Source organism: Sorex fumeus, unplaced genomic scaffold, assembly GCF_029834395.1.
Source record: "Sorex fumeus unplaced genomic scaffold, SorFum_2.1 ptg000021l, whole genome shotgun sequence".
Taxonomy (NCBI): domain Eukaryota; kingdom Metazoa; phylum Chordata; class Mammalia; order Eulipotyphla; family Soricidae; genus Sorex; species Sorex fumeus.
In genome coordinates this window covers 11,953,136-11,974,899 of record NW_026606078.1, presented here as the reverse complement: position 1 = coordinate 11,974,899, position 21,764 = coordinate 11,953,136, and the positions used below count along the sequence as shown (strand labels likewise).

General features: G+C 41.7%; 1 gene segment (V, D, J or C); it reads left to right on the top strand.

The window, feature by feature from the left end:
• Positions 1 to 14,026: 14,026 nt before the first annotated feature.
• On the top strand, positions 14,027 to 14,613 carry LOC130022861 (immunoglobulin lambda variable 2-11-like). The segment is given in 2 exon segments: positions 14,027 to 14,072; positions 14,198 to 14,613. Coding segments are annotated over 2 exon segments (462 nt in total).
• Positions 14,614 to 21,764: the final 7,151 nt, after the last annotated feature.

Genomic DNA, 21,764 nt, shown 5'->3' with positions numbered 1-21,764 from the left:
CAGCTCCGTGGGACTGTCCACTACCCTTCCTCCATTCCAGGATCCTGGGTGGGAGTGGCCTGGGACAAGCTAGGGGCATGACCACTAAGAAGGGGGCGTGGCCTCCCAAAGTGGGCGTGGCCATCTCCTGAGTGGGCGGCCGCCCACGCGGCCCCAGTTATATTACCCACTCGGAGCACTCAGGAATTTTGTCCCACAACTTGTCGCCTAATACCAACTAAACATTTCTCACCACTTCTACTACAACTCAACAACATCCCACTCGGCTACTCCATTTCTAACAAAAAACCTTTTTAAAATGAGCTGTACAAGCTCAATACTAAATAGCTCTTCCTCCAAAGTTTCACTCAATGTCGGTTATAAAACAAAGAATAATGCCTGATTGAGAAGAAGGTCAGACTCAGAAAGGTAGAAGGGTGGCCACCATTGACCAACCTTATCCAAAATCCTTTCCCACCTTCAGAGGTAACAGTACGATTTGCACGGAACGGGAACTGAGGCCCATCTCGCGGCAACAAAGCTGAACGGCTCCGGGCACTTTCTCCTCATTCATCCAGAATAGTAACAGTGAACGTGAAGGACTAAACCACACTGATCACAATGGTAAAGCAATGCAAAAGCCCACCGAACTTTCTTATTGAAGAGGCTAGCCCAGAAGACACCAACAGTACTGTACTGTTATACAACCTCTCTGACAAGGAATTCAGAAGGGAGCTACTTACAATGCTTAGGGAACTAAAAAAAAAACAGTGGAAAGCAATGCCAATAAAAAACAAGAGGATCTGAAGGCAGAAATGAGGAAAATGCAATCGAAAATGTCAGACCTGAAAAACCTGGTAGGCGAATTGAAAAACTCAGTGGAAGGCCTCAGCAGCAGAATAACAGCTGCTGAGAACAGAATCAGTGAGCTCGAAGATGAAGTTCAGAGACTCTCCAGAAAAGAGCAGAAAATGGAAAAGAGACTCACAATTCGGGAACAGATGGCAAGAGAAGATCGTGATGACGCCAAGAGGGGTAACATAAGAATTATTGGAGTCCCAGAGGGACGGAAGAAAACTTGATGAAGAAGAAACTGTCAAAGACATCATTGCTACAACGTTTCCGAGCTGAAGAAAACTTGTGACCACATTCAGGAGGCCCGACGGGTACCAGCTAGAAGAAATCCGAATAAAAATACCCCAAGACACATCCTGATCAAAATGACCAAAACCTTAGATAGAGACAAAATTCTGAAAGCAGCAAGATCGAAGAAAGAAATCTCCTAGGAAGGAGCATCCTTAAAATTCACAGCTTATTTGTCTGATGAAACCCTCATGGCCCGAAAACAGTGGTGGGATATAGTGAAAAAACTCAATGAAATAAATGCCTCACCAAAAATACTTTACCCAGAGATACTCTCATTCATAATAGATGGAACAACACACAGTTTCACAGACAAACAACAGCTCAGGAACTTCATAGACTCAAAACCATGGTTACAACAACAACTAAATGGGCTACTTTAAGGCAAGACAGGCCCCTCAAATATATCAAATTTCAACAAAGAAATGGAACAAAACCCCATACCAATAATCTCTCTCAATATCAATGGGCTAAACGCTCCAATTAAAAGACACAGAGGGGCAGGATGGATTAGAAAATTGAACCCAACATTCTGCTGCCTGCAAGAAACACATTTCAATAATCAAAGCAAACACAGACACAGAGTCAAAGGCTGGAAAACAATCCTACACGCAAACAGCTCCCATAAAAAAGCTGGGGTAGCCATCCTAATATCAGACCACATTGATTTCAGAGTGAAGAAGGTCATAAGAGACAGTGAAGGCCATTTCTTACCGATCAAAGGTTCTGTACACCAGGAAGAACTTACAATAATAAATGTATAAGCACCTAATGAAGGACCAGCAAAGTACTTAAAAAAACTACTCATAGATTTGGAGAAAGACATCAATAGCAACACAATACTAGTGGGAGACTTCAACACTGCTTTATCACCTCTTGATAGATCAACCAGACTCAAGCTTAACAAGGACATACTTCACCTGAGGGAAACAATGGATGAAAGGGACTTAGTAGATATATACAGGATACTTCATCCTCAAAAAGCTGAATACACATTCTTCTCAAGCGTACATGGAACATTCTTCAAGATAGACCACATGCCGAGCCACAAAAAATACCTCCATAAAATTAAGAAAATAGAGATTGTATCAATGATCTTCTCAGACCATAATGCGCTGAAATTAGAAGTAAATCACACACAAAAACAGAAAACTAAATCAAACACCTGGAAATTAAACAGTACGCTATTGAACAACGAGTGGCTTAGAAAGGAAATCAAAGAGGAAAGCAAATGATTCCTAGAAACGAATGAAAATGAGGACACAAGTTACCCAAACTTATGGGACACAGCAAAAGCTGTGCTAAGAGAAAAGTTTAGAGATCTACAAGCATTCCTCAGGAAGGAGGAGCGAGCACACATAAATAACTTAACCTCACAGCTTAAGAGCTTGGAGAAGACCAACAAAAGGAGCACAACCTGAACAGGAGAAAGGAAATAATAAAACTCAGAGCAGAGATTAACGAGATGGAAACCCAAAAAACAATCCGAAAGATTAGTGAAACCAAGAGCTGGTTCTTCGAGAAAATTAACAAGATTCATTAGCCTCTAGCAAAACTCACAAAGAAAGGGAGATAGAAAACCCTAATAAACCGAATCAGAAATGAAAAGGGGGTCATTACAACAGAAACTACAGAAATTCAAAGGAACCTCAGGGAGTACTTTGAGAAGCTTTATTCCACGGAACATAAAACCTCGAGGAAATGGATAAATTCCTATACTCATATAGACTCCCAAGGCTGAACCAAGAAGACCTGGAATACCTGAACAGACCTATCACCATCAAGGAGCTAATAAAATGTCTCCCAAGCACAAAAGGCCTGGCCCGGATGGATTCACTAGTGAATTCTTCCAAATCTTTAAAGAGGACTTACTCCCAATCCTCTTTAAGCTTTTCCATGAAATTGAAATATCAAAAACACTTCCAAATAGTTTCTACGAAGCAAATATCACACTGATACCATAGGCAGATGGAGATACAACAAAGAAAAAGAATTACAGGTTGATATCCCTGATGAACACAGATGCAAAGATCCTCAACAAACTACTAGCAAATAGAATCCAACTACTCATCAAAAAGATCATACACCATGACCAAGTAGGATTCATCCCAGGGATGCAAGGATGGTGTAACATTCGGAAATCAATCAACATAATCCATCATATCAACAAAAGAAAAGATAAAAAGCATATGATCATATCAATAGATGTAGAGAAAGCATTTGACAAGATCCAGCACCCCTTTATGATGAAAACCCTAGCCAAAATGAGTATAGAGGGGATTTTCCTTAACACAATTAAAGCCATCTATCACAAGCTACAGCAAGCATCATCCTCAATGGGAAAAAAATGAGAGCCTTCCCTCTAAGATCAGGGACGAGACAAGGATGCCCATTCTTTCCACTGCTGTTCAATATAGTACTGGAAGTACTTGCAATAGCGATTAGGCAAGAAAAAGATATTAAGGGCATTCGGGTAGGAAAGGAAGAAATCAAGCTCTCACTATTCGCAGATGATATGATACTCTACTTAGAGAACCCAATAACCTCCACCAAAAAACTCCTAGAAACAATAGACTTGTACAGTAAAGTTGCAGGCTATAAAATCAATACCCAAAAGTTCATGGCTTTCCGATACGCAAACAGTGAGAGAGAAGAAAGCTACATGAAAAAAACAATCCCATTCACAATTGTGCTCCAGAAAATCAAGTACCTAGGAATCAGCTTAACTAAGGAAGTAAAGGACCTGTACAAAGAAAACGACAAAACGTTACTTCAGGAAATAAAAGAGGACATGAAGAAATGGAAATATATCCCCTGCTCATGGGTCGGGAGACTTAACATTGTCAAAATGGCAACGCTACCAAAAGCATTGTATAAATTCAATGCAATCCCTATAAGGATACCCGTGTCATCCTTCAAAGAAATGGAGCAAACACTCCTGAAATTTATATGAAACAATAAGTCCCCGCAAATAGCTAAGGCAATTCTTGGAAAAAAGAAAATGGGAGGAATCAACCTCCCTAACTTCAAACTGTACTACAAAGCAGTAATAATTAAAACAACATGATACTGGAACAAATGCAGAACTGCAGACCAATGGAACAGGGTTGAATACACTGACATCTCCCCTCAATCATATGATCATCTAATCTTTGATAAAGGTGCAAGAAATGTGAAGTGGAGTAAGGAAAGCCTCTTTATCAAATGGTGCTGGCAAAACTGGATGGCTACATGCAAAAAAATGGGCTCAGAACTCTGACAAACACCATGTACAAAAGTAAGATCAAAATGGATTAAAGACCTCAACATCAGACCGGAAACCATTAGGTACATTGAAGACAAAGATGGCAAAACCCTCCATGACATTGAAGCTAATGGTATCTTCAAAGATGTCACGCCACTGGCTGAACAAGTGAAAACAGAGATAGATAAATGGGACTATCTTAAACTAAGAAGCTTCTGCACCTCAAAAGAAACAGTGACCAAAATACAAAGATAGTCTACACAATGGGAAAGTATATTCCCAGAACACACATCTGACAAGAGGTTGATATCAAGGATATACAAAGTACTAGTTAAACTCCACAAGAAGAAAACATCCAACCCCATCAAAAAATGGGGCAATGAAATGAACAGAGACTTTCTCAAAGAAGAAATCCAAATGGCAAAAAAGCATATGAGAAAATGCTCTACATCATTAATCATCAGGGAGATGCAGATCAAAACCACAATGAGATACCATCTCACACCTCAGAGACTGGCCCACATCCACAAGAACAAAAGCAACCGATGCTGGCATGGATGTGGCGAGAAAGGGAGACTTCTTCACTGTTGGTGGGAATGCCGACTGGTTCAGCCCTTTTGGAAAACAGTATGGACGATTCTCAAATAATTTGAAATTGAGCTCCCATTTGACCCAGCAATACCACTCCTGGGAATATATCCCAGAGAGGCAAAATGTATAGTCGAAGTGACATCTGCACTTGTTTGTTCATTGCAGCACTCTTTACAATAGCCAGAAACTGGAAGAAATCTGAGTGCCCAAGAACAGATGACGGTTAATGAATCTTTGGTACATCTACACAACGGAGTACTATGTAGCTGTAAGAAAAGTTGAAGTCATGAAATTTACATACAAGTGGTACAACGTGGAAAGTATCATGCTAAGCGAAATGAGTCAAAAGAGGGGGGTAGACATAGAAAGATTGCATTCATCTGGGGGATATAAAATAACAAAATATGAGATTAATACCCAAGAATAGCTGAGATCAGCACCAGGAGAATTACTCCTTAGCTTAGAGGCCAGCCGGGTGTTCTATGGGAAAGGACAGCTCGGATAGAGAGGGGAGCACCAAATAAAGGGTGTCTGGAGGATCCTCCCAAGAGGGGAGAGGCATTTTGAAAGTAGACTATGGACTGAACAGGTTTGCCATTCAATGCCTCTTTTGCAGATCACAACACCCAAAAGAATAGAGAGGACAAAAGGGAATGCCCTGCCACAGAGGCAGGGTGGGATGGGGGGGATGGGGGGGGTGGGATATTATCCATGGTGGTGGAGAAACTGGGCACTGGTGGAGGGATGGGTGTTTGATCATTGTATAGTCGAGACCCAAGCACAAAAATTTGTGGATCTACAACTGTACCTCATGGTGTTTCGCCAATAAAATAAAAAAAAAATTAAAAAAAAAAAGAAATGACACTGAAGGTAAGAAAGCATGTCCCTTTAGTAACATAAAAGCATGTGACTTTTTTTTATTGGTGTTGTTTTAACAGGGATTACTAATGATTGCTTTTGCTTCTCAAGCACTATTTTTTTTGTTGTTAGCTGAGGCTCACTGTAGGTTTTCCTTTAGAATATGTTGCTTGCACACCAGGCTGACACTGATGCTTTCATTTTAACAATAATGTGATCCAGTGAACACTTTTTCACATGCTGTTAACCATCTAGTCTATGTCTTTTAAGAAATGTCTATTCTGTTCCCCTTCTCATTATTTATGGAGCTGTTTTTTCCTCTTGTTGTGTTTTTCCTCTTGTTGAGTTTTGTGAGTTTTAGATCTTTGTCAAATGTATATTGTAAGAACTTTCACTCTCATTCAGAGTGTGTCTTTTAATTTAGCTACAGATTCTTGGCAATGCAGAAGCAGAAATTTTATTTTGATGTTTAATTTGATGTCGACCCATTTATTTAATTTTGGAGGTTAGGAGTTGGGTCATACCTGCTCAGGACTTACTACTAATCTGTGTTCAGGGACCACACCTGGAAGGACCCTGAGGTCCGACCGTATAAAATGTGGGAGTCTCATACAAAACAAGTGCCCTGTACTACACTATCTCTCTGGCCTCTATTTTTGTTTTTCCAAAATTTATTTTTAAATACTACAAAATGATTACAGATACATTATTTTCTTAGGTAATTTAAAGGGCTGAAGTGATAGTATAGCATGTAGGGGTTTGTCTTGCACACAATTGACCTGGGTTTGATCTCTGGCATCACATTGGTCCTTTGAGCACTACCAGAAGTAAAGTGTAGAGCCATAAGTAATCTCTGAGCATCAGCACCAAAAAGAGATGTGATTTAAGTCTTAGGTGTTCTCATTATGAAACATTGTAGCACTGTACTGTATGTAGCACTGTCATTCATTGATTTGCTCAGGTGAGCACCAGTAACGTCTCCATTGTGAGACTTGTTGTTACTGTTTTTGGCATATCGAATATGCCACAGGGAGCTTGCCAGGCTCTGCTGTGTGGGCAGGATACTCTTGGTAGCTTGCCGGGTTCACTGAGAGTAACAGAGGAATCGAACCCAGGTCAGTCACGTGCAAGGCAAACCTGCTATACTATCATTCCAGCCAGTTTAAATATATATATATATAAGTTTGAAATATCATATAATTGTTGTCCATTTATATCCTGAAGTTTACATGCAGACACTACGAGTATTTAATGTTCTTGAAGGCTAGAAAATATAAAGACTATGGATCTCAAGTCTGAGAGCTTTAATTGAACACTACCTACTTCTTCCTTGAATGATGATCCTTCAAAATCACAGGTAAAGGCTGGGGGTGTAGCTGAGCAGTACAGCCCTTGCTTGCTGTGTGAGGTCTTGGGTTGATACTCTGGTACTAAAATAAACAAAATCCAGGGAGGTAAATGAAACAAGCTAATATTCATGGAATGTTTATAATTTCATGTAATCACACAACATTTTATTCTCAATGTACACAGAAAAATAAGTAAGTTGCTAATATTATTTAGGGCTGGAGCTATAGCTCAGCGGGTAGGGCTTTGCTTTGCACATGGCCAACCGGGTTCGATTCCTCCATTCCTCTTGGAGAGCCTGGCAAGCTACCAAGAGTATCCTGCCCACAGCAGAATCTGGCACACTCCCTGTGGCATATTCGATATGTCGAAAAATAGTAACAACAAGTCTTACAATGGAGATGGTAATGCTGCCTGCTTGAACAAATCGATGAACAATGGGAGGAGAGTGATACAGTGCTACAATACTATTTTTAATTGTTTTCAAATTCAAGGGTGATGTGACCCACATTTTTCAAAACATTTATTGTAGATATGTTGACTTCCTCAAAGATTTTGTTTGTGCTAAGGTTTTACTCTTGTATATTTTTAATTAAGTTGCTTTGGTTTGATTCATTATAAGTTAACTTTTTTGTATTTGTTCTATTTGTCTTCTCATTCATGAATCTTTAGATGTTTTATGTTTGAGAATATTAGCACAAGTATGTAGGCTACTATAAATGAAATCGGGTGTGACTAGAACATATAATGAAGGCCCTGAGTATGCCCCTAATATATAAAGTGCATGAGAAGCCAAGGTGGATCCTCATTAAAATTAGCCATTTTATGTTTGCTAGGAATGTTGGACACTAGCATTTTTCCTCTAGAGAGCTATACCATGGTGATTCCAAGAGAGATTTATTCATATTTGTGGTCTCTAATCTAAGTTCATATACCCTGTCTGAAAATTTCTTTCCAGTTTATTGTCTTAGTGCTTTTCAAAGAATTTTTAAATTATAAATATTATCGATGGTGGCTGGTTCTGAAGGTCTTCGGCTGCCGGAGCCCTGGTCGGGGGGGGGGGGGGGAGGTAAACTCAACCTGCTCCCCTCCAAGGGGCCCAGGTGAGGTCAGCCAGGTGCGGGGGCAGGAGACTCTCTGTTGTTCTCTTCCGGGATCTGGGTTTCATAGTCTCTGGGTCTTGGCCATTGATGGGATTCCACGGTGCCAGGGGGCTAGTTGGTGGGTGTGACCCCTGCCTACTGGAAGATGGAGGATCTGGGTGGAGGATGCTCAGCCCCAATCCGAGCAGGCTTGGAGATCTCAGTCCCGGAACCCACATGCCTTTGTTCCTCTGCCAGTAACTTCATGTGTGTGGAGAGTAGTCTCAGCATGGTGGTGGCTGGTTCTGAAGGACTTCGGCTGCTGGAGCCCTGGTCGGGGCAGGGATGGAAACTCAACTCGCTCTCCTCCAATGGGCTCCGACGAGGACAGCCAGGCGTGGGGGCAGGAGACTCTGCCACACACATGAAGGTACCAGCAGAGGAATAAAGGCATGCGGGTTCCGGGGCTGAGATCTCCAAGTCTGCTCGGATCAGGGCTGAGCATTCTCCACCCAGATCCTCCATATTCCCGTAGGCAGGGGTCACACCCACCAACTGGCCCCCTGGTGCAGTGTAATCCCATCAACGGCCAAGACCCAGAGACTATAAAACCCAGCTCCTGGACATCTTATTATTTCATTCTTACTTTGGACAAACTGGCAAGCTACCAAACGTAACCTGCGCACACGGCAGAGTCTGGCAAACTCCCCGTGGCGTACCCAATATGCCAAATACCAGTAACAATGATGGGTCTCATTCTCCTAACCCTGGAAGAGCCTTGAACCTCTGGACTAGGATGAAGGCTACGTTACTGGGGCCTGTTCGAGGCAATCGACGAACAACAGGATGGTCATGATAGTGATCGATAAATATTATTAATAAACTTATGCTAAAAAACTTTCATATCAATGTTTACAATACAGAAACAATCATTAACGAAATCTATCACTCCACTATTTGTTATTTGTCACTTCATCTAGAGAGCCCCATTAACTCTGCCCAAAGTCATCAATTCATCACCTCTTTGATGCTATTGGAACTGTCAAGATGAGTAAACCATGGAAACAAAATTGTTTCATCAAAGTATCCACACCTAGATTGCCTGCTGTACCTCCTAACAGAATATTTCCATAGTGTCCCAGACAGCATAAAGAGACTATTCTTCAAACCTGTTTCCTCTGTAAAAAAATTCACTGAGTCATTCTCATTCCTGGGGTTGGAGAGCTTTTTGAGGAAAGGGTACATCTCAGAGGACTAAGTTTTCACAGCATGGTCAGACTAAGAAGAAAAAGAAAACCACAAGTTACACCTGGTAAGGAATCACTGGAACTTATGCTCCTGGTTCAATCCTGATACCAGTTTCTTTCCCCAGTTCTTCCAACCCGAGTTAACTTCCTGGTTCCCAGTATATTATTCTTTATCCTGTTGCCATCCACTTTTCAAGAAATATATTTTCCACTTACGATTTGAAAAGCCAAATGGACTATATTTTTTTTCATATTTCTTTGTATATTCACAAAATGACTACAAATCCCTCTGCTCTCTCTTGCCTCCTGCGTTCAGTGGTCTCGGGCAGCTTACCCATCTGGGACAGCCAATGCCATGTACTGGTGAAGGAGGAAACAAGGGCCAGGTTGGTTGGTGATCAGTTGCCTTTTATTCCATACTCCCCAGGTGCCATTCCAGTTTTACTAAGCTCCCCATTCCAGTCTCACACTGCCCCTCATTCCTGTCTCCTCCTGTCTCCTTTGCTCTCTTTTCATGCTCTGACTGGCTGCCTTGGTTTCTCCCTAATCTCTCCCTGTTAGGGCGCAGATAGTGATCTCCCTTTAACGACAAAGAGACTCCAGAGACTGCAAACAGCAAGCAAGGTTTATTGTAAGACTGGCTAGCCAGGGTCAAGCCGCCTACACAGACACGCAGGTCAGTTAGGTGAGGCAAGACCCCGAACCTCTTCAAAGGGGATCTTATATAGGCCTTCACTGGCCGTTACAGCAAAGCCCGCGCATTTCATAGCCAATAGATTTGTAACAACATATGCTTTCCTAACCAATCCAATTAAGGGTACATCACTTCTTAGCCTATAGTTTAAAGATCAGCATTTTGCGTCGGTGCTTAGGAACTGACAGGTTTTTAAGGCAGTCCTGGGTCTTGCAACATGGGTCTTATGAGAGACATCCGGTTATCTGGTCTGACTCCCACCCTTTGAGTACCTGTATCTGAATTCCTTGCTCAGGGGTAGAAAAACCAGTTATTTTGCAGTGCAGGCTCCTATAAAGCGGATCTGAAAAAGCTTATCTAGACCTGTTCCTTGAAAAACAAGTTATTTTGCAATGCAGGTTCCTATTAAGCTAAGCTAAATTAATTCTGGTGGTAGTCCATTTTGGGCCTGTCCCTTACACTCCCAACCTCCCAACCTTGGGGTAGCAACCATACCTTGTTCAGATAGCACCATCAACACAGCAAAGCCCTTCCTGATTGCCTGCAATCCCTGAGGGCAAAAAGCCACTTAAGTTGTGTTTCTCTTCTCCTTAGTCCAATAGCCATTTAAACATTCATATTAGTCATTTTGTATGGACACAATAAGAGATACATCAATCTTGTAAGGCATGGAGACATCTCGGTCTAGATCCCAGACTATAGTGCTCAGGCCAGATTAATATTCCTAACCCTAGAAGGGTCCTAATCTAGCTGTTGCTTTTTGGATTATGACCGAATTTGTCCATAACCATGCGCTTAACATAGTTAAGTATTAATGGTGCTTTGGCCTGGCCCATATCAATACCAGGGTAGTTCACAGTTTCCCCTGGGTTCATCCAGTTCCTGGCCGGAATCACCAACCCACCTGGCCCTACTTTTGGGGTACTAGGAAGTAAGGGCAAATAATGTTTAAGTTGAGAAAACAGATGGTCTGGAGTGAATATTATTCTGAGTCAATTAACTCCCAAGTTACAAAAGTGGCATTAACTGTTTTACTGTGTCTATACAAAAAGTAATGAAGTAACTATGCAGAGGACATAAGGAGAAGAGAAAAGCAGTATTTACAAGTTACCAGAATCTCATTAGAAGATAAAGGTTATTGACCCACTGGGGGAGCAGAGCACAAAGAAAGAATTTACAGATAAGCACAGAGGAAGGGAGTGCCTCCTGAGCACTGTGATGTGTGTAACCCAATATGTAGGTTAACAGTGTTCTCTCCTTCCTCCATAGCCTCAGGAATAGTTGATTGTTGATAGTTTATTGATAGTTTATTGGACTGAGAAAAAGAGAAAAACTGCCCAAGGAGGTATTTTGCCCTTGGGCAGTCAGGAAGGGCTTTAGAATACTTTTTAGGTGGGCCCTCAGGAAGGGCTTTCTTAAGTTGATTTGGTTACCTGATTGGGTGCAGTGTCAGCCCAGACTGCAGGAGAGTAGGAGGCAAGAGAGGGGGAGAGAGAGGCAGAGAGAAACATGAGTGAATGAAGAGAGGATTGGAATAAACTGCAACTAAGACCAACCAGCCTGCCTCTCTTCTCTTTGTTCATCTGCCTTTGGCCAACATCTGTCTGGATCCAGGCCACACACAGCAGCTCTAGGGCACCAAACGCGGGCAGTGAGATAGAGCCCTCTGGAGAGCCCGCGAACACACAACCTTCTGCGTGCTTAGTTTTTTACACCAATAAACCTAAGTTCCCTGCAGCCAGGCAGAAAGAACAAACCAATGCTATCCTACATTTCTTAACTGAACTTCTTCCTTTGTTGATTTTATTTTTTCCTATATTTCCTTACTCCTCACCCCAGCACTACACCAAGATACTAACAGCAAAGTAATGTATTGGGGACAAGTAGAAGGATGTTCACCAGCTGAGGCTAGATGGATTAGTGGACCCAAGGGTCTGTATTGAACTTGGACTGGAGGAAGGTAGCAGAAGAAATTGGATGGAATATTCCATTTCCCACTCAGTTGCCTCTGCTGTCAAAAACACCTGGATCACATACACACACACACACACACACACAGACACACACACATACGCACAAGGCAACATAGTCATTTATGTCAGTACTCTCTGAATGTCAGTAAACTGAACTCCCCTATAAAAAGGCATAGAGTAGCTGGCTGGATCAGGAAAGAAAATCCATTCATTTGTTGCCTACAGGAAACACACCTAAACTCACATGATAAATACAGACTTAAAGGAAAACAATCATACAAGCCAGTGGACAAAAACAGCACCAAAAAAGCTGGACATTCATACTTATATCAGACCAAATTACATTCAAACACTGTCAAACACTGTCTTCCCGTTGTTCATTGATTTGCTCGAGTGGGCCAGTAACGTCTCCATTTTGAGACTTGTTGTTACTGTGTGGCATATTGAATACATCACATGTAGCTTGCCAGCCTTTGCTGCACGGTCCAGATACTCTTGATAGCTTGCCCGGCTCTCCGAGAGGGGCATAGGAATCGAACCCGGCTTAGCCAGGCTGGTTGTGTGCAAGGCAAATGCCCTAATATCAGCTCAGGCCTATAAAGTAATTAGAGAGAATGATGAACATTACTCTTTGGTCAGTGGAACAATAGATTAAGAAATACTGTCATCAGCATTTATGCACCAAATAAAGGCTCAACAAAGTTCATAATGCTTCTGCTCACAAATCTAAAGAAAGACATTAATGGAAACACAATAGTCGTAGAAAGCTTCAGCATACCACTTTCCCACTGGACAGACCAACTAGACAGAATATCAGTAAAGAGAGCAGAGCCCTAAATGAGGAGCTGAGAGAACTGGGATTGTTCGACATATACAGGGCTGGAGTGATAGCACAGCGACTAGGGCTATGCCTTGCACACGGTGGACTCAGGTTCGATTCCTCCTTCCCTCTCTGAGAGCCCGGAAAGCTACCGAGAGTATCCCGCCAGCACACCAGAGCCTGGCAAGATTCCCGTGGCGTATTCTATATGTCAAAAACAGTAACAACAAGTCTCACAATGAAGACTACTGGTGCCCACTAGAACAAATCAATGAACAGCAGGAGGACTGTGCTACAGTTGCACTGTAGCATTGTAGCACAGTCGTCCCATTGTTCATCTATTTGCTTGAGCAGGCTCTGCAATGTCTCCATTGCAAGACAGTGTTATGCCTGTGCTGTAAATCGGCTATGACATGTGTCCACCAGAGGGCACTCAAGGCTTGTTGGGCTCTTGATGAGCTTTCCTCAAGTGACTGAGTTTGAGTCCCCCATGAGTTATACCCCAATACATTCTATTATGCATAATCATTAAATAATTTCCCCCTCAATCCCTATTTCATAGAGAACATACAGACATAAGACAGAAAACCCAGACTGTAGAGGTCTGAAGATAAATGGGAAAACCTCAGAATTGCCTGAAGGCTATGGACATAGAACAGTCAGATCCTGTCCACCTGCCTCCTTTGTCATGGTCACAATTTCACACAGAACACAGAATGGAGGCCCTAGACTCTTGAGCCAGGAATTCCTGGGCCATGTCTCCTTTAATAGGAAGGATGGGAATTACATCATGGTACAATCTGTGATAACCCCTGCAGATGTGTTTTCATCTTTCAACTTAGAGCTACAGTTCTGAGATGCAGCATCACAGGGTCACGTTTGAGCAGGTGGGTGTGAACAGATGTTAAGTGAGGAAATATATTTGCATGGAGGCCCTTCCACCCCCCCCACCCACTCCCCACAAAAACAGGGCAAGGGATAAGAGTAGGTGGGTGAGCAAGTTCCAGTGTTGGGAATCAGGGGACAGCATTCTTGAGGCATTTCCACTATGACCTGGGCTCTCTTTCTCCTCACTTTCCTCACCCAGGCCACAGGTGAGTTATCCGGGGGTGGGCATGAGGGGGATTCTTGTTTGATTCTATGTCCTCTCCCAGATTCACCTGTGAAAAATCTCAAACTCAGCAGAGTGTGGTTCTCATTTCCCCCTCCTTTTTTTCAGGTTCCTGGACCCAACAGATCCTGACTCAGCCTTCCTCCTTGTCTGAGGCTCTGGGGCAGACGGTCCCCATCTCCTGTGACGGAAGCCACAATGACATTGGTGCTTACTCGTATAGTGTCTCCTCGTACCGACAGCACTCAGGAACAGCCCCCAAACTCTTGATTTATGATACAACATCTCGGCCCTCAGACATCCCTGATCGCTTCTCTGGCTCCAAGTCTGGCAACAGAGCGACCCTGACCATCTCTGGGCTCAAGCCTGAAGATGAGAGTGATTATTACTGTTGCTCATATACAAAAAGTAGCACTTTCCACAGTGACTGTTGTTCACAAGGAAGTGAGACAAAAACCTGTTCTCAAGACTGCCACACTCCTGAATCCAACTTTTGCTGCTTTATCTTACTTAAAAACTTTTAGTTAATGCAAAGTTTAAATAAAAAAGATTTTCAAAGATTTTTATTCACCATATATGCATTTTTCCATATTTACTATTTACTATAATCATTTTGAATTCTCTCAGCATATATATTAAAGAATAGATTAATTTTGTAAGTTATTTTAATTATTTATAAAATAATTATTTAGAATATTTTTATTAATTATTTTATATCTTTCAAACATTTATTTTATATCTTATATTTCATATTTTATATTCCTTCTGTAGTTTTACTATATTCACATTTGTGCATCTGTTAGCACTATTGTTTATTAACTTTTTTGTGTTCCTAAAAGAAATTCTTATTTCATTACCAGTATCTCTCAAGTCCCTCCTAGCTCAAACTCACATACACAAAACTGCATTATTGGTGCTTATATTTGCTTATTTCAGTCATTTCACATTAACAAAATCATTAACACATAGATCATTCTGTTTGATTTCTCCTGTTTCTTTTCATTTCATTTCATTTCATCATCCTGTTAATCGTCGATTGCCTCGAGCAGGCCCCAGTAACGTCTCTTTCATCCTAACCCTGAGATTATATTCACGGCTCTTTAGGAGAATGAGACCCATCATTGTTACTGGTATTTGGCATATTTGGTACGCCACGGGGAGTTTGCCAGACTCTGCCCTGTGGGCAGGCTACATTCGATAGCCTGCAAGTTTGTCCAAAGTAGGAATGAGATAATAAGATGTCATTAAAAAAAAAAAGTTTTGATAAGCGCGGTTCCAGGATCTGCATTTTATAGTCTCTGAGTCTTGGCCGCTGATGGGATTACACGGCGCCAGGGGGCCAGGTGGTGGGTGTGACCCCCGCCTGCTGGAATTTGGAGGATCTGGATGGAAGATTCTCGACTCCAATCCGAGTAGGCTTGGAGGTCTCGGCCCCGGAACCCGCGTGGCTTTGTCCCTCTGCCAGTACCTTCATGTGTGCGGAGAGTGGTCTCAGCATGGTGGTGGCTGGTCCTGAAGGTCTTCGGCTGCCGGAGACCCGGTCGGGGTGGGGAGGAAAGCTCAACCCGCTCCCCTCCAAGGGGTCCCGGCGAAGGACACCCAGGCGCGGGGGCAAAAAGACTACAGCGTTCTCGTCCGGGATCTGCATTTTTAGCCTGTTTCTTTATCAAGTTTTTTCTTTAGTGATCATTGTATCTCTATTGTATCTCTAGAGATGGTTCAATATTTCCATGAAATATTTCAACATATGTATCACTTGATCACTTGACTTTCCCTTAATCATCGATTTGCTAGAGCAGGCGCCAGTAACATCCTCATTTGTCCCTGTTGCGTGCTAGTGTAGCCCAATGGCATCTGTTCATTCTAGGAACACGAAGAGCCTCAAACCGATTGTTCATGATCTTGATGAAGAAGTCTGACAATCTCGTAGGTGGGCGGCCACGCAGTCTTTTGACATCCTGTGGAATCCAGTCAGTAACAGCTCTAGTCCAGTATTCGTCTCTAAATCTCATTATGTGACCAGCCCATCTGATTTTTGATGCCTTGGCAAAGGAGACAGCATCCCTGATTCTTGATCATTGACTGAGGTCGGAACTCCAGATTCTTTCTCTCTTTGAGTGAAATGTGATACTCCAAGCATAGCTCTTTCAATTCCTCTATGGGAGACCCAAATAGCGTTCTCATCCCTTTTGCTTAGGGCCCAGGTCTCTGAGGCTTATGTTAATGCAGGAAGAACAGTGGAATCAAAGAGATGTGCCCAGAGCTGAAGGTTCTTCCTCCTCTTATCTATTTCTTGGACCCTCTGAAGGCGTTGCAGGCCTCTCTCTTCCTCCTGCACAGCTCAGGTGCCAGGTCATTTGTCATGTTGACTTATCGACCTAAGTACACATAGCTGTTGCATTTGGAGATGGTCGTTCTGTTGAGAGCAAATGGGGCATCAGGAACGAGGCTGTTTCTCATAAACATTGTCTTCATAAGATTTAGCTGTAGTCCGACCTTTCCACACTCACGGTCAAAGTCGGCCAGCATTTGTGCCACTTGTCTAATGTTTGGTGTTATTAAAACAATATCAGCAAATCGGAAGTGGTATATTAGCCGACCATCTATCTTCACTCCCATTCCTTCCCATTCCAGTCGTTGCATTATGTTCTCGAGGGTGGCACTGAAGAGTTTCGGTGGAATGGTATCACCCTGCCGAACCCCTCTCTTGACATCAATAATTACTTCTTTGTAGAATGGTGAGATCCTGGTAGTGAATCCGTAATACAGCTCACGGAGGATCCTGATGTATTAAGTTTGAATGCCTTTATTGGCTAAGGCTTCAATGACCGCTTCTGTCTCAACAGAATCAAAGGCCAATATATGTATATTTGTATGATATTGTATCCAATACTTTAGGATTCCTATGTTAATTTAGTTTGCACTGTAACTGAATTTTTCTGGTTTTCAGAAACTGAGCAGTCTTGGAAAATAGTCTAGAGATATCCAAGTTCTGTAAAGAAAGAACTGTGATTTACTAATTGTTTGATTTTGTTTTGGGCCCACACCCAATCATGCATAGGAGTTATTCTTAGCTCCAAACTCAGGAATACTCCCTAGCATTGCTTGAGGGACCATATGGGTCCCTCAATAAATTCATAAAAAATAAATATTAAAAAAGAAAATTATGAATTTCTTTGCCTGCATTTCTCCTCTTCCTGTGACAAGTTGTATGCTCAGACCGAGATTCAGGATAACACTGCAGCACTGTCCTCCCGTTGTTTATTGATTTACTTGAGGGGGCACCAGTAACATCTCCATTCGTCCCTTTCTTGTGCTAGTGTAGCCCAATAGCATCTGCTCACTCCAAGAATATGAAGTGAGACTTGTTGTTACGTTTTTGGCATATTGAATATGCCATGGGTAACTAGCCGTATCTTGCCACATGGGTGGGATACTTGCTGGGCTCTCCGAGAGGGATGGAGGAATCGAACCCCGGTCAGCCTTATGGAAGGCAAATTACCTACCCGCTGGGCTATCACTCTAACCCGACATTCAGGATAAAGAGTAATACTGTTGGGTGGATCCAGAGAACTTTGGGTAGAAGGGCACCTAGAAACTACAGGTGAGCATAAGCAGACAGGGTTCATGAAATAGCCCAAAGATTTTTAATCTGTTGGAATTCCTGGAGCATGCAAAGAAGCTCCTATATGGTAACTTGCACAGAACCTCCTGCTTCTTATTCCATTCCATCCAATCCTTCCCTCTGCCTCCCCCCCTCCCCTCCCATCCTTGGTGAATTGCTAAATTCATCCCCACTAAAGCCGTTTTTCTCACTACAGTTTTAAAAACTTGATACTACAAAATCAGAACTGCATTCAAAGCCACCAGAGCACAACAGACAGACACAAAGACGATGCAGTGTACAAGTGCACCAAGCTAAATGAGCTACGGGCGGTGATGCCTAAAAGTCTATACCAGCACCAACTGTTTCTATAACCTCTCGGACAGAAACAAGACCTGAGCATTTCAGGATGTTGCTTCAGGATCAAATTAAATAATATAAAACAGGTAAAGTGAGCATACTTATATCAAAATAGATTTCAAAAAAAGAAATTCTGTGAAGAAGTGCTACAGATGGCCATCATATAATGATCAAGTGATTAGTACATCAAAAAGAACTTAGACTCCTAAATATACTTTCACCTAATGATGAATTATCAAGATATATATAACAACATATATAGACCTGAAAAAAGATTCTGACAGCAATAAAGTGGTAGTAGTATATTTCAACACCACTCTCTCACTGCCTGATAGATCAACCAGAAAAATACTCAAAAAGAAAACAATGGTCTTAAGGAAGAAATTGAGGGAATGGGTCTAGCAGATTTTCTAGAGTTCTTCACCCCTCTTTGAAACCCCAAAGTACACATTCTTCGCCAATAAACATGGAACATTCTCCAAGATGTTGTAACACAATATCGGTCTCCAATAACTCAAGAAAATTAAAGTTGTATCAGTCATGTTTTCAGATCAGGTTGTTTAGAAAGTGAAAGCAATCACAAACAGAAAAGGGCAGGAAGTGGGGGAATCAAATACTTAGATTTAAATCTTACTACTGAACAATCAGAGTTAAGTGGTTTTAAACTGATATGAAAGAGGCCAAATGATCCCACTGACTTCTGCTTGCCGCTCCACAATCCCAGGTGAGGCCTGTACCCCACTTATATCACTGGAGCTGTTCTGGAACAAGAGGCAGAGCTCCAAGAGGAGGAAGAGCCTCTCCCTCACGGTTGGCCCCAGCAGCCTCCACACTGGACCTTCATCACTTTAAAGGCACACATCTCAGCTCCTGAATTATTGGCAACTTGTGTGGTTGCACAATAGCTCTGCTTAACAAAATATATCTACTCACAGTTATTCTTCCTGTCATTCTGTGAGGATGGGCAGAAAAGACAGAGAGCAGTCGCCAACTTTATCTTTTAGTATCTTCCAGTGAGGGAGGGCTCTAGCAGCAGGGCATAACTACAAAGACCCATCCTGACCACATAACACTAGAAAACCAATGGGAAAACAAGTAGGAACTCATCACGCTCAATAAACAAAACACAGTATCACTTAAGACATAAATGACACCAGTTAATCCTCAATGTCTTTAGTGACATTATGATGAGGGTGTTCAATGAATTTAAAGAATAATAGCACAAATAGCAGAGCACAAAAAGGTATGAAAGTCAAAATGAGAAAATGAATACAGTTGGAAATCATAGAAATGAAGAACATGGTAGATCATATAAAAGAAAAGTTGATAGAAGCTCTTAACATCAGAAGCTTAACAGAATATTGAAGGGGTCCAAGAAGAGAAGCAGGAAACCTCTAGAAAGCAGTAGAAGGTGGAAAATACCCTGGAAAAAAATGAACAGCATACTGGAGGACTATGACAGCAGTTCAAAAAGAACAAAATAAAAATCCTTGATCTCTCTATAAAACAGAAATATAAATGTAGTAAAAAAACACTTAGTTAAAGAAATTGATAAGAATTTTTTAGAGTTGATGCTTACACGCACTGAAATCCAAATGGCCTCTGGGGTCCCCGTGAAAATAGACCCAATTAGGAAAACTCCAAGACATATTGTAGGCATTGACAAAATGCAAATAGAGAGAAAGAATACTGCATGCAGCCAGATCAAAAAAGACACTTTTATTCAAAGTAAAGACCATTAACTCTACAGGTGATAACAAATGAGGCTTTATGAGTCAAATGAATATTAAAGGATATAGTGCAAAAACTCAATGAAATAAACTCTATCTAGATGGATTAACTTTCAGATTTGAAGGAATTATACAGAACTTCATGAACAGAAAACATCTTAGGGAATTTGTAGCCTTGAAACAAGTTTTGTAGCAAGTGTTTAGAGAGCTCCTTTAAGGGGCAGGAGAAACTTCCCATGATGTGGTCTTGAGTATGGCATTCACTACCTGACCATCTGGTTAATCTCTACTAGATTGAGAAATATTAAAAATATATAGCAACTCAGCATCATAAATTGACTTTTATTAGTTTTATGTCTGATACTTCTACCCCACCCTTTCTTGGTTTTATTGGACCAAGTGATATGAAATACATCTATTATATGCAGCCAAGTGGGTGGGAAGGAACCTGGGGATATTGGTGGAGAGAGGGGACATTAGTGGTGGAATTGTTGTTGAAACATTGTATATCTGAAACAACTCTATTATGAGTAACTTTGCAAAAACAATGTCTCAATAAACATTCCTGAAGAAAAAAGAAAATGAATATCTTCAAAACAAGGACCTGGGAGGGAGGCTGGAGGGAATACGATTCCTGGAAGCATCAGTGAAGATAACAATTACCAGAACATAAGGGATACCAAAAACTGTGTTCAAAGATAAGTATGTAGCAACAAAAGCATTGATCAAGAATCAAGAAAGGGCCCAAATAAGTAATCTAACTGCACCAGGAGTGACTCTTCAGTATAAAGCCAGAAATAACTCCTGAACACCAGAATGAGAAGAGGAGGAGTAGGAAGGAGAAGAGAAAGGAGTGGAGGAGGAGGAGGAGGAGGAGGAGGAGAAGGAGACATTGGGGGTGGGAAATGTACACTGATGAATGGACAGGTGTAGCAACATTATATGACTGAAACCCAATCATGAAACCCTTTATAACTGTGTATCTTATTGTGATTCATTAAATGATTTTTAATTTTTAAAAAGTGAATGACGTAAAAAATACTGAGCATCGCCATCTGTGATCCCAAACAAACAAAAAATAAATAAAAATAGAAAACTAATGACAAGCAGTTAGGAGAAAATAAGGAGAAGAAAGAGAAGTTCTGAGGATTCTAGAAAGTAAAAAAGAGTGGTAGAAATCAGCTTAATTGTGCTGCTTCTATGAATTGTGATTATGCCATTAGATGACTCCAGGGGGCACTGAGGATCTGTATTCTGTTACCATCATTACTGTGGTTTAAAGGAAATATACTTAAAAGTCTCAAGAACGCCTCTCACTAAGTTTGTCTAAGAGGGAAGTAAGGGTGCACTGTCCCAAATCTGCTGTGTTTCCATGAGTGCAGCAATACAGAAGGGAAAACCAGAAATTCACTGTTGTCTTCTGTTAGTTCAATGTGGCTGCCTCCCCTCGTTGCCTTCTGTGAGTCACATTTTTACGGATTCGAACAGTTGTTGTTTATAAGTTCTTAGAATTTATACCTGAATTAAGGTGTGTGTGTGTGTGGGGAGAGTGGGGTAGTGGGCAAATGATGTTCTGACCTTACTGATACTTTTAACTTGACATTATAGTCTTCTTTCTCATAAATGCTGTCAAGTTTATTTCCCCCTCCTCTACCTCCTTTGATGTTACAGAGGTGGTTCTACAATGATGGGAGGCAGGAGGTATAGAGACACTGATTTTGATACATTTCCATTGAGATCTGGTGCTCAATGGAGCTGCACATCAGGAGGCAAAACTTCCCCAACTCAGTACCAAGTGTTCCTCCCGGCTGCTTTTCCTGGCCTGGTACCACACATCTTGTACTATTTGTTGGGGTTGTACTGCATTAAGTTTGGAGTTGACACACACACTCTTGGCTATGTTATAGCTGGGAGTTTCTTGCAGAGTTGGGAATCCACACAGCAGAAGGTAACTTGGGAGTAACCATCTGCTTCTGAGAGT